This window comes from Aspergillus terreus, genomic scaffold, assembly GCF_000149615.1.
Source record: "Aspergillus terreus NIH2624 scaffold_3 genomic scaffold, whole genome shotgun sequence".
Classification (NCBI taxonomy): domain Eukaryota; kingdom Fungi; phylum Ascomycota; class Eurotiomycetes; order Eurotiales; family Aspergillaceae; genus Aspergillus; species Aspergillus terreus.
In genome coordinates this window covers 284421-296849 of record NT_165926.1, presented here as the reverse complement: position 1 = coordinate 296849, position 12429 = coordinate 284421, and the positions used below count along the sequence as shown (strand labels likewise).

Genomic DNA, 12429 nt, shown 5'->3' with positions numbered 1-12429 from the left:
TGAGGACTCTGTCCATCCATAAATGAATCAATATGAACAATATTCTGAATACTGCTGTTACTAGTACGCAATATCATATATTGTAACTCCCGTCAATTTTAAAGAACAGACAACATCATATCCTCTTATATGAAGCACACATGATACAAATCCAGTTCAACCGTAAATTATTGACATAAACGCAGGTATCAAACAAGCAAACATAGACATGACGCGATTAATCGGTATCGTAGAACAGCGACTTGAACTTATGCGTAGCGTTAACGACATGCTCGTAGATCTTATAATCTGCATTGCACCTGTTAGTCGGCCGCCGACCATGATTGAATCTATACACGCACCGCAGTCACTCGGATTCCCCCAGTCAAACGTCGCAAGCACTCTGACACCAATACCCTAAGCACAGTCAGTCAGTCAGCCTCCCCGCCTCTTGTGCGGCTTCCAAAGTGGGAGAGGATACGAACCTGTCCGCCGTCAAGATCGGTCACCTTGCCAACGACCTCAACCAGCTTCCCCATCTGCAGATGCGACGACGGCTGCAGCACGAGCGTGACGTCCCCGTTGTTGCCACAGGTGAGCGTGGCCGTGTCGCCGCGCAGAGCGCTCACCGTGCCCAGCAGCCGGACGGTGTTTGTGGCGCGGGCGCCGTTGGCGGTCGAGGGGTGGAAGGATTGGAGGTGGGAGGGGAGCACGCGGGGGGTCTGGAGGGACATTTCGGTTCTTATTCTTCTTTTTTTTCCTCTTCGTCGTCGTTGTGGTTGTATCGGTTGTTAAGTCGAGATGCAGTGGGGGAAGTGGTGGTGAGGCGCGCGGCGCGCAACGCGTAGTCACGTGGGAGTTTAATGCGGGCGGGGTTATGTAATCCCAACTTGGAGCTGGGGCAAAAAGTGCAGCAGCAGTTCATATCCTGTGCTTAGGATCAATCCACGACGATTCATCGATCGCATCCGGACCCGCCAATGCGGCACTGATCCCATCGCATATTCGACCATGCCTCCGCCGTTACCGTCGCAGCACCGCGGCATGACCGCCAACCCGCTCAAGCCCGTCCGTCGCTATCGGCCCGGCAAGCCCGTCGCGGAGGAGCCGTCGTCCTCGGAGGAGGAGGAAGAGGAAGACGAGGAGCAGATCAAGGAGCAGGAGCGGCGCCGGCAGGAGCAGCAGCGACGTCTGAAACAGCGTGCGGCGCCGCCGAAGGCGAGCTCGTTTCCTGCCGCTGCCGCGGCGGGGAAGATCACACAGGGAGTGCGCGATGTGAAGATCGAGCCGGAAGACGAGGACGAGGAGGGGTTCGTGACGGAAGAGGAGGAAGAGGAGAAGGAACAAGCGCAGCCGTCTGCGGTGGCCCCTCGCGTTGCTGGCGACAGGGTCGAGGCCCCCGCGGCGAGAAAGAGTGAAGAAGAAGAGGAGGAAGAATCTGAAGAGGAAGAGAGCTCCGAGGAGGAAAGCAGTTCCGAAGATGAGGCCCCGCGCCGGGTTCTCCTACGACCTACGTTCATTAAGAAGGACAAGCGCAATGCCGCGACGGCCCAGGGGCAGGCCTCCGAGACACCAGGGAAACCCGCTCACACGGCGGCGGCGGATTCGGCGGCGGAGGCCGAGGCGCGCCGCGCACAGCGCCAGGAGAAGGCCAATGCGTTGATTCGCGAGCAGCTGGAGAAGGACGCCATCGCGCGGAGCGCGGCGAACAAGGCCTGGGATGACGACGAGCAGGAGGCGGCCGAGGAGGGCGCGATCGACGACCGCGACGGCGTCGACCCGGAGGCTGAGTACGCGGCGTGGAAGCTGCGCGAGCTGAAACGCATCAAGCGCGAGCGCGAGGCCATCGAGGCGGCCGAGAAGGAGCGCGAGGAGGTCGAGCGTCGGCGCAACTTGACGGCGGAGGAGCGTGAGCGCGAGGACCGCGAGTTCATCGCCAAGCAGAAGGAGGAGAAGGCCGCGTCGCGCGGTGACACTGGGTACATGAAGCGATACTTCCACAAGGGCGCGTTTTTCCGCGACGATCTGGAGCGCGAAGGGCTGGATAAGAGAGACATCATGGGCTCGAAATTCGTGGACGAAGTGTCGCGCGAGACGCTGCCTGAATACATGCAGATCCGCGACATGACGAAACTCGGAAAGAAGGGTCGCACGCGCTACAAGGACTTGAAGTCGGAAGATACAGGTCGCTTTGGAGAAGGCTTTGACAATCGCCGCCGTCACGATTTTGCCCCGACTGGTGTTACAGACGAACGGTTCCTGCCAGACCGCGGCGACGACCGACCCCGGGGACCTACTGGGGCCAATGCCAGTGCTGTCCGGGAGCGACGGAGGTCCAGATCGCGGTCATACTCTCCCCGACGAGACCGTCGCGAGGGAGATCGCGGGGGCAACCGCTACCGGCCGGAGGACAGCAGTCGGAGAAAACGAAGCCCTTCACCTTACGAAGATCGCGAGAAGCGACGACGGACCGAGGAAGTCGCATAGGGAAGCAGGCACAGACCGTGCGGATTCAACTTCATTCTATTCCTATCGGCGTTGTTGGGTATCTTCAAGCATGGTGGATCAGGGTTCGCTTGCATGGACAAATCCAGTGGTTCATCCTGTATTTAATGAAATCTCATAAATGGTTCATGAATCTGACCATTTCGGGTCGGTATTCGGCCGTGGTCGACCAGTCATCCATGCATATACATAACCGGGGCCAGCCTCAACGGCTCGAATTTGTAGAGCGTCTTGGTTGTATAATGCGGTCTCCCGATAACAAGCAGCGCCCCATCAGTCCTTAACCACACGGGGTGCATTAGGCCATAGATCTATCAGCGAACCCGACCCTAGGACAACCGCCACCAATGCTCGTCTATTTCACACCCGCTCTTTCCAGGACCTTCTCCCTCTCCATAACACTATCGCCGAAGCGCACGAGGAATATCGTGCGGCCGGGCCACATTTCCGTGGGCTGATTATGAGCGGTGACCTTGGCCTCGAAGCCGCATCCATCGCAAACACCCTCGATAATGCCGGCGACAAAAGCGGCGCAATTGAGCATGCTCATTTCCTTGGGCACACTGATATAGGTATTGACCAGCGGGTCGTTGTCGGTGATCATGTATTCGTTGGGGGTGTCCGGGGAGACGGAGTGCTCGAGAGCGTCGGCGGGGCGATTGAAGAGGAGGCGCCAGAGGGGGCCGTGGATGAGATGGAGCAGGGGGAGGATGCGGAGCGGTCGGTGTGGCGGAGACGAGGAGGTCGAGGAGCCGGACAAAGATGAGGAGCTGGAGCTGGACATGGTCCGGTAGAAGAGGAGGTCGAGCAGACGGAGGCCCAGGGGGTAGCCTTGTTCGTTTAATCTGGGAGGGTCAGCTGCGTCAGACGTCGGAGTCGTTGCAAAAGAGAGCCTACCGTTTCTCTAAGGTCCTGGATTCCTGTGACTCGCCGTTGGGCGTAGGTCACCATTTCTGCGAAGAGAAAGGCAAAACTGGCGCGACTGGACTCGGCATTGCGACTTCGATTCAGGTGTCGGTCGTAGATGGTCTTGCGATTGGAGGGGACGCGCAGCCCGGGACTCGATTGGGGCGCACTTGGAATCTGAGGCGACGATTGTTGCTTGTCGCTGGAGCTGGAGAGGTTCGAGTTGCTGTTGCTGAACGACAGCATGGAGGAGTGTCGTGCGGGGTGTGACATGGTTTTGGAAGTTGGTTAGGGCCGAAGTGGAAGGGATATGGAGATCAATGTCGTTGCATGATTGAATATGACGGACGATGAAGGGTAGTGGTTCGGAGAGGTTCTGGGGGGTGTAAGGAGACTGAGTGGTGGAAGAGACGGTGTTTGACGGTGGTTGATGATGCTGGTGCTGTTGTCGGTCCGAAGATCTGCTTACGGCACACCACAACCCGTTTGGCGCAGTTCCTTCACATTGAAAAGAATATCTACGGAGTATTTTCTACAGAATAGGTATTCTACAACTTGTTTTCGGATGGATGTAAATCAAATGAGATATGTATTTCCATTATAGAGTATATAGGTAGTCGTCCGCTCGAATACTATCCATCGAAGGTCGCCAATCCCTGCGCTGAAGCACTATTAGCACTGTTCACCTCAAAAGGTCATGATTCTCCAGCAGAAAGACCAAAATAGTCAGACATCCAAGGAAGTATTGCGCACAGAGCACGTCTATGATGGGTTCATGGCGACGGCTAGCGTGGAAACTGCGAATGTAGGGAATAATTTTCATCATAAGAGCCCGAAGGCGTGGTCTGGTGTGCTGGCGAAGAGAATAAAAAGGACTTACCAGGTTAGTTTAACAACTCATCTAAATTGAAAGAAAACAGATATAGAATCATGCAAAGCTGTGCATTCCTGTCCTGCGAGTTCCTGTCCTGCGAGAGAAGCGAGGTGGCAGACAGATGAGTTGAAGAGCGGAAGAGAAAGAGAAATTTTTGGGGCGACGGAGGGTTTTTATAGTCGCCTGAGGCTGCCCCGGAAACCCGCCGGCCCAGACGAAACTTCTAGAGAACAACATACTCTCCACCACGCCAACAACCGAATGTTCGATGGGTCTGCTTTTCAGACGGTAGCATTATTATGGAAAATTTGACCATCTCGTCCAATGATTCGGTTCCTGATTGAGAGACAAAGGCACTTGCTTCAGGAATTGCGTTTCTCCATTCCTGGCTCGGACAGCCGAACAGCATGTCCCCGCTGGAGGCGTATACGATATCCGAAACAATCAAGAGAGACGTCTCTACTTCAGGCTCTTCTGCCGCTCCCGAGAATTCCAGTTCAGAGTCTTCGAGATGCTGTGCACCCAGTCATTCCCGCGTCGCGTCTTGGGAAGGACGTTGGCAAAAGGGTATCGGGATGCAGACACCGTCACGTAGTCGCCGGGGTGCAATTCAATCCTGTCCATATTAGCAATATTCCCGTTGTCCGGGGATCATGCCCTCACCTCTGTCGTCCGTCAAAACTGGCCCACGAGCTCGTCCGAGCGTCATATGGGACTCCCATACGTAGAACGATCGTATCGGGTAGGATGATGGGCCGGAAGGACAGGGTATGCGCGCAGATGGCAGTAACCAGGATCACCGGGTTATCGGGATGGCACAGAGAACCGCCGGCTGCCAAGTTGTATGCTGTCGAGCCCGTAGGCGTGGCAATGCAGACTCCGTCGGCGAGGAGAGTCGTGAAATGTTCATCGTCTCCGAACAATTCAATCGAAGACATAGCTGTACATAACATTAGCCTGATCTACGCCCCCGCAGAGCGGGATCTGCACATACTAGGATTCGGTCCCCGATCAAGAACGACATCATTCAGGATCTGAACCACCTTGTCCGGTTTATGGGTAAGCGTATCCTCCGCCTCCTCCCCAATCAGCTCTTCCACCAGATCTCGCTTGGTGCCGGCCGAGCCTTTCGGAAGTGGATTGCTGCGCATGATGGTGCACTCGAACCTCAACCGCAGACTCACGGCGACGCCTTCCTTGAACGCACTCTCCAGCGTCTTCTGGTAGTTATTAAAGTCGAACTTGGTCAGGAAGCCCAGCGATCCCAGAGAGAAAGACAGCACGGGCGGGACAACATGCTGGAAGAGCCAGCTTGTATACAGCACGGTGCCGTCGCCGCCCAGGGTGATGACAAAGTCGAAGATATGCGCTTTACCATGCACAAAGTCGATGTCCCAGTACTTCAGTCGCCCCTTCGCGGCAGGCTCCTCCTCCAGGAGCTGCGCGGCGCCAAACTCAGGGTCGTCCTCCAGGCGCTTCTCCACATAGACGACATACTTGGCATCACGCTCGTCCGATAGTAGCCACTGCGCCACCTTCCTCGTATACCCGACGACGAAGTCGTCGCCCTTTTTGGTCACCAGGAAGACGTTCTTGACCGACAGCTTGAGCTTGATGCTGTCCAGCTTCTTCGACAGCTTGCGTACATTCCAGGCCATATCGGACAGCTGCTTCTTTGTGAGGTGTCGCGACTGCACGATCATCTGGGTCTGCTTCGTGCGTGGATCGCCCACGTCAGCCACTGTGATCACACCATCTTCTCTTGACGCTTCGTCGACCAGGACGGCGTCCTCCTGCGGGGGCTGTTGGGTGTCCGGCACCACCTTCGCCTTATTCGTAGGTTCGATCCATTCGCCGGCGATCAGGGAGTGCACGAAACAGGCGGTTTTCTCGTCGGGCGGGTCGACAATCGGTCTCTTCCCTTCGTCGTTGGCCATGACGAGCGATGACTTGCGGCGATGGCTGAAGTCGGGAGACAGGACGACCTGGGAGATGCGGGGATACAGTCAGCTGCGAATCGTGGGACGAGCGAGGGCACGCAAAGGTGATTAGATTAGGGAAGAATGAGAGTCGCCGTGTACCTCCAGTTTGTTATAGGCATCCGGCTCGCCGCCGGTGTCTCCGCGGTCCTTGTGCTTCCAGACAGTTAGCTTCGTCTCGGTCATTGTCTGCGGTCTTGCAGGTAACGTACCGGTTCACCCCGGGGATGTTCTTTGTCCATGATCTAATTCCAAACTTAAAAACCTGTTAATTGGCCGACCTTATTATGGGTAGACTTGAGGATGAACAGTCATTGTGCGTTTGGGAGCTTTGGTTTCCTGACTGGTGGTCGATGGCTGAGGTCGCCGGTTCTGGCAAACCGCGGCTATGACGTCGCTCCACATAGCTGGCACGTACGGAGTACTCCGTAGCTCGGCGGTCATCATCTTTCAACTGGGAGCGATTTTGGTGTGTGTTTGCTGTCTGGTATAGAATAGTCTGTTTAAGTATTGGTTTAATGTGGTTTATCTATGGGCAGTGGTAGACATATTGGCTGTTATTTTGCATGAGCAGGGGTGGTCCCTCGGTAGATATATATTTGACACTTCCGAATGCGTCCAGCATAGGCAAGTCGACACACTCAACATCAATTGTCCATATGAATACTTATAACCGTGGAGCTTCTCAGAAACCGAATTCAGTGCTGGTCCGACACAGCTATAGTCAGTTTGCTCAAACCACAGGGCCAACACAGGCGAAAGTAGGCACTCTTCCTAGTAGAGTCAACCTGCTACCAAGTACGGAGTAACTACGGAGTATCCATGAAGTACTGGCCTAGGACATCAAGCGAATTGCCCAGCTCAACCATGCAGTCGCATCACTCCCAGCATCCAACACGAAAGCCTTGCGGCCTACAACACGAAGCGAGCTGAACACGATTCCAGACCGATATGGCCATGCGACGAGAATAGAATACATATCGTACACTATCTCCAACACGAAGGACGACGCCCGAGAGCCCCGGCGCCAACAAGTCATATTCTTAGAACCCATCAGAAACAATGTCTTGGAATCATCTGGACTCGTCTCCTGTCTACGTCTCCCGTTGACGTCTCGGGATTGGAACCCTGGTGCCTGCGCTGATTGTGGCTATGATGCGGGTGGGCGTGAGGCCTCATCGAAGAGGATCCGAGCAGGCTGTCGATGGGATCGAAGCGGCCAGGCCGGAACCATGATCGGACACCACAGTCGACTCCTCCGCAGGGAGTACATCATCATTTCGTGGTCATGCCGTCCAGCGGATGGAGATCACGCTGCGAAACCTGAGAAGGGCGACGGTGACTGGCCCGCGACCGGGGTGTGCTGTGTGGGAGGCAAATGAAAATTAGTATGGATCTAGATTCGATAGCCCCGAAGCCATGTTACGGATACGATACGATCAACCGCCGCAGACGACGGTTGTCGAGTGATCACCATCATCATCATCGGCAACGTGCCAGCCACCAAAATCTTTGGCTCCACAGTATACGCCCTAGAATCCCGCGGGCTCCGTTTTTTTCGACGATGATGATTAATTAGTCGGGGTTGACCCGATCGGTGTCTGACCAGAATGTTCTTACGAGGATATTATCCTCAGGAAAGTAGAAGAAAAGTTACAACCTAATCTTTGGGGAGCGTTGTGCTCCTCCCCCCTGACCGCAGTCATATTGCAGTATGATATAGGACAGGTGTCCTTGGGCAACGCCGCGAGTGAGCCCAGACAAGTACCGAAACATTCGCCGGGGAACTAGTCTCTGCATAGGTCTTACAGATGGATTCGGGTTTAAATTCGGACCCTCCGCCATGTGGCGGTCCGCTACTAGGAACAATTTAGTAGTCCAAACGAAGACACTGTTGTACTCCCCGAGGGACAAGCGCCACCAAGACCGGCTCCATGGACTGATCAAGGGTGCCACTGGACTAGTTTGGGGGAGCCAAACCTAAGCGCGTTCGTAAATTGCCCAAAACTATAGTACTATAGTTGCTCTGTATTATCTCCAGTGCGCGGGACCCGTCGTCATCGTGCAGTTCTCCATCCGGACGAAGCGCTGTACCGCTTGGCCGGAGGGGCGAAATCCTGCATGCCTAGGACGAGGGAGTTTTAGGTAACTCGTTGATAGCCCTAGTATCGAATACTTAGTCCAGTGGCACGGATCAAATTCATGAAAAGGAGAACCCACTTGGAGACTGGCGGAGTCAGGAGGAACGCCTCGATACGTCGGATTCCAGGCATGACTAGAATCCCGGCCTTTATTTGCTGCGACCCACCAAACGGCCAAACCATCGTTGATGAAAGGCATTCGCCAGACAAAAAGGAAGAGGGGAGCAGAAGTCAAATGCCCACCGGATAGGACCAGTTTTGCTACGTCGCAACTGCAGGCCCTCCATCCTGCCCCGTGCTCCACCGGGATCGACCGTGACACTGCAGGCAGGATCTGACGACGCGCTGAGTAAGGATAGAATACGGAGTACTTCTCCTGATTGCCTCTGGCCTGCCTATTCGGTTCGACCCTACGGAGTACATAGTGGGGATGCGCCCTCATTCTCCAGTTGATGCTGATCTGATCCTCCACTCCCATACCACGGAGCGAGGGCGAGGCGAGGGACGCCATGTCGTACAAAAGGGGGAGATCCGAGCTTCTACCTACCTAAACGACTCGCCTGCCTAAGCGTACAGGGTAGTTATCTATGTATGTAGGTAGGTGCTGGGAGAATCTCACAAAGACCGGGATGAAGTGATCAAGGATGCGGATTACTAGGAGATGGGTAGTCCGTAAGAGATGATAGTGAAACGCCGTGCACACCGCATGTTCGGCGCCTTGGTCGTTGCAAAGAGGGGCGACAGGTCAATCTGGCCGCGACCAGGGGGAAAGGGATTATTGGCCCGAGGGCGCAAATTAGGGCACGGTCGGGGCCCAAGTCAGGTGGTTCCATCGCCCTGCAGCGACTACTGCAGTTGATGGCGGTGCGTGTGTAAGGTGTCGTCTGCATGAAGTGCCGGAAATCACACTGGGCTGACAATCTATCTCGCATATTACTTATTATTAAATGGAGTCTGGGTAGTACCACCTTCATCTCCGTAAACGATGTCCCAAGACAACGTAGTATCGAGGAGAGGCAATATAGTTGATTCTCCTTGTCCGCCCCTAGATCAGTCCCTAGAGAGCCCCAGCTCCAGACACAGCCATTCGTCAACAACGCACTGGCCACATTCCGTGATACTCACGATCTGACCGATGCAGACATCCAGAATGCTGCATCTCAAATGGCATCGTGCATGTGCAAGACGCCGGGATCGTCTTCCCATACTAGCCATACCTAACCCGATACAAGGATCAGCCACTGCCACTGCCACTGCCACCAGAAATTCCGATGGCATTGCCTACTAGGGTTACGTACGCCCTTACGGCCTATTCCTTCAGGTGCCTTGGTCCTTGGTTCCAATGCATGCAGCTGCATGTACTCCATTTGACTCATGGCGACCTGCAGACGCAGCCGTCGCCGTAGGGAGTAGTCAGAAAATAGGTACTCCGTAGTTACAGACTCGATACATTACTCTGGTGACGGACGGTGGTGCCAGTCTTGCCTGTTCCATCCTCCACTGCATCGCAGTGGCCCGCGGATATCAACCCTGCTCTGCAATCTGCTTGGTCACGGAGAAGGAGGAGCTCAGACACCGTGGCGCCGGGCCATGGCACGCGGCACCGCGGTTTCGTCTTTCCCTGACTCGTTTGTTGGACGGGCCAGGATGGAAAGTTTGGTGATGGCTCCCTAGGAGTTGGGTCCCTAGCGGTCTCACTCGTTGAGACAGCTTCCAACGCATCCACTGCGGCACAGGGCTCGATTTGGAGCGCTGGCACCTTCGTGTCACCTCTCCAGGCTTTGCTTGGAGAAGCCTTGGCTCCCCACTGACCTCGTTGTGAGGCAGCATCGTTCCCTTTCGGAGTGGTGGCTGGTCATCACCAATAACAAAGTCATACGATAAAAACAGGGTCAAGAATGCGGCTGTTCAGGTCCGAACCTTTCAATCTGACCGACCATCTGCTGATGGCGATGGCCGGGTTCCACCAATAGCATTGCAAGGGGCGGTTCATATCAATCAAACGAAATCACCAAGTAGTTAATCATGATTGAATCATCCTGCACACGGGGTCCAGGCAAAAAGAAGGGGTGATGACACGGCACTAAGGCAAGCCAATTCGCTTAGCGCCGGCGACTTCCATTGTTTGGACGCTTGGGCCTGGTCAGACCAGCGTAGGAAGAATCCTAGACATTTCATGGGATCGTCCTTTGTCAAGCAGAGACGCCCAGTGTGCCCCGTCCGGACCGCGTGCAAAGTCAGTCCAGTCCTCTCGAGGGGGACAAAAAGAAACCACCCATGGGAGAGAGGGCGGCATTCTTGGACTTTTTGCGTTGCAACCTGATCAGCCGTCGACCGGCTAGTGAGTCGATCCCTACATAGTCGAGAACTTTCTCCGAGACCAAGTGGTTCAGTCCATTTGCCTTTGGTATGTCGGTCACCTATCTCGGCCGTATTGAGTTACGTATACTCCGTACACAGTACAGAGCTTACGCTCATGGAGACCTGAATATCCACTGACCAATGTATGTGCCGCCTCAACCGCCGGGGAGGAGAAGGACATGTTTATTTCCACCGCCAGGCCGGACCTGCGCCGCTGGAGCCAAGAGAGGCGTGAACAACGATTGAGGGGGGCTAAGAACAGGCTAGGAGCCACCCCAACTTTCCTCCATATCCGGTGCACATGGCGTCCAAAAGGCCTCACGACGGCGTACTAGCTTGGATGGGCGGTTGACCAATCCTCGCTCCTAACAGGCCGGTGGGGAAGAATTAATATGGATCACTTACAGGGAATTTTCCCTGTAAGCGCCGGCCCGAGTAGTAGTTAGTTAGTATGTAGTAAGTACTCCATAGTAAGAGTAAGGTAACCTACTACCTAACTTAGCATGTCAGTCGTTGTCTCGTATGCAAGCGGAACCGCAGCTGGGGCAGGAAACGATCGGCAGTACGTAGTAGTGACCATCACTGGGGATCGAGAGAGAGTCAGGAGTCGAGCTGGTGATATCTAGACTGGACGAAAGGAGTTAGTCTCCGACCGGATCCCTGTTGCTGGGTCTTTATCATCCTCCGTCTTTCTTTAGTCCTTGACCACGGAGGTGTCCATACTCCGTAGGTATCAGTAATAATATATTCCATAATAATAATGAAATAATAATAATAAGACGAACGAATGTAGCCAGGTAGCCCGGTAGAGAACGCCCCACTCGTCACTGTCTTTCGCCTTGCGTTCTTGTCGGCTCGAAGGAGGAGAATCCACTCGTCCGCACCCCTGACCTTCTGGAATTTTGTTCTTCTCTTTCTAGGCTCCTCTGCGGTGGCACAGTGGGGCGGCACATGCGTTCCCGGCATCTCCTCCTGTAATCTCCGGCCTCTGATTTGTGGCCACCGCCAGTGATGATCTTAATTGCCCGATTAGTCGCCCTCGATGATGTCGATTCCATCGTGTCCTCTGCTGGAACGGGTTTAGTCCGAAGCACCACACAAAGGAAAATATTCGAATATCAAAAGCCACGGATCCCACTTCCCCAAGCAGTCGGTTCTGGGCAGGGACAAAGCCCGGAGATTATTTCATTCTCGGCGACTATTGGATCGTCCGCCATTACTCTGTCCGTCCATGTACTCCGTACGCAGTACATACCTGAAGTACCTAGGTACCTTAGTAAGGTACAAGGAGGTACAGGCTGTATGCTGTGGGAATGATGGGTCCATAACTGGTTGAAACCTAGTTTCTCAGGGCGTGATGAAGTGATTATCGTGACTACTCGATTCCTTCGTCCACCCGATGTGGTCCCTGTCGTGTTCAGCCAGCAGGTCGAACAATGGCCGAGGAGGGGCGGTTGTCGTTAGTGTAGTTACGCCGTGGTTAGCTCATCGTTAGTTGGACGACGGAGGGTGGTTGGGGCCAGGTCCCCGGGCCTCGTTACTAAAAAAGGGCGGGCGGCCTGGGTTCTGGAAGGAAGATGGCGTGTTGGACCGGGTTAAACTTCTTTGTTCCCGCATTGGGGCAATCTCCCCCTCCTCGACGGAACGACGGACGGGCCCTAGGCTACCTAGGCAGGTAAGGTAT

The 12429-nt window shown here is 54.8% G+C and overlaps 4 protein-coding genes across 4 annotated transcripts; 1 reads left to right on the top strand and 3 right to left on the bottom strand.

Annotated features, from left to right (window-relative positions):
* Window positions 1–217: 217 nt before the first annotated feature.
* On the bottom strand, window positions 218–713 carry ATEG_01996 (putative ssDNA binding protein Ssb3; the record flags this gene model as incomplete). The annotated part of the gene is made up of 3 exons (XM_001211174.1): window positions 218–288; window positions 342–396; window positions 465–713. 3 exons carry the CDS (start codon window positions 711–713, stop codon window positions 218–220), a joined length of 375 nt encoding a protein of 124 aa, XP_001211174.1.
* Window positions 714–990: 277 nt separating this feature from the next.
* On the top strand, window positions 991–2466 carry ATEG_01995 (microfibrillar-associated 1 family protein; the record flags this gene model as incomplete). Its single annotated transcript, XM_001211173.1, has 1 exon — window positions 991–2466. The coding sequence occupies one exon, from the start codon at window positions 991–993 to the stop codon at window positions 2464–2466; it is 1476 nt and encodes a 491-aa protein (XP_001211173.1).
* Window positions 2467–2839: 373 nt separating this feature from the next.
* ATEG_01994 (trafficking protein particle complex subunit 5) lies at window positions 2840–3663 on the bottom strand (the record flags this gene model as incomplete). Its single annotated transcript, XM_001211172.1, has 2 exons — window positions 2840–3342; window positions 3459–3663. 2 exons carry the CDS (start codon window positions 3661–3663, stop codon window positions 2840–2842), a joined length of 708 nt encoding a protein of 235 aa, XP_001211172.1.
* Window positions 3664–4723: 1060 nt separating this feature from the next.
* On the bottom strand, window positions 4724–6429 carry ATEG_01993 (putative NAD+ kinase; the record flags this gene model as incomplete). The annotated part of the gene is made up of 4 exons (XM_001211171.1): window positions 4724–4880; window positions 4928–5204; window positions 5259–6249; window positions 6346–6429. 4 exons carry the CDS (start codon window positions 6427–6429, stop codon window positions 4724–4726), a joined length of 1509 nt encoding a protein of 502 aa, XP_001211171.1.
* Between the last annotated feature and the right edge of the window lie 6000 nt (window positions 6430–12429).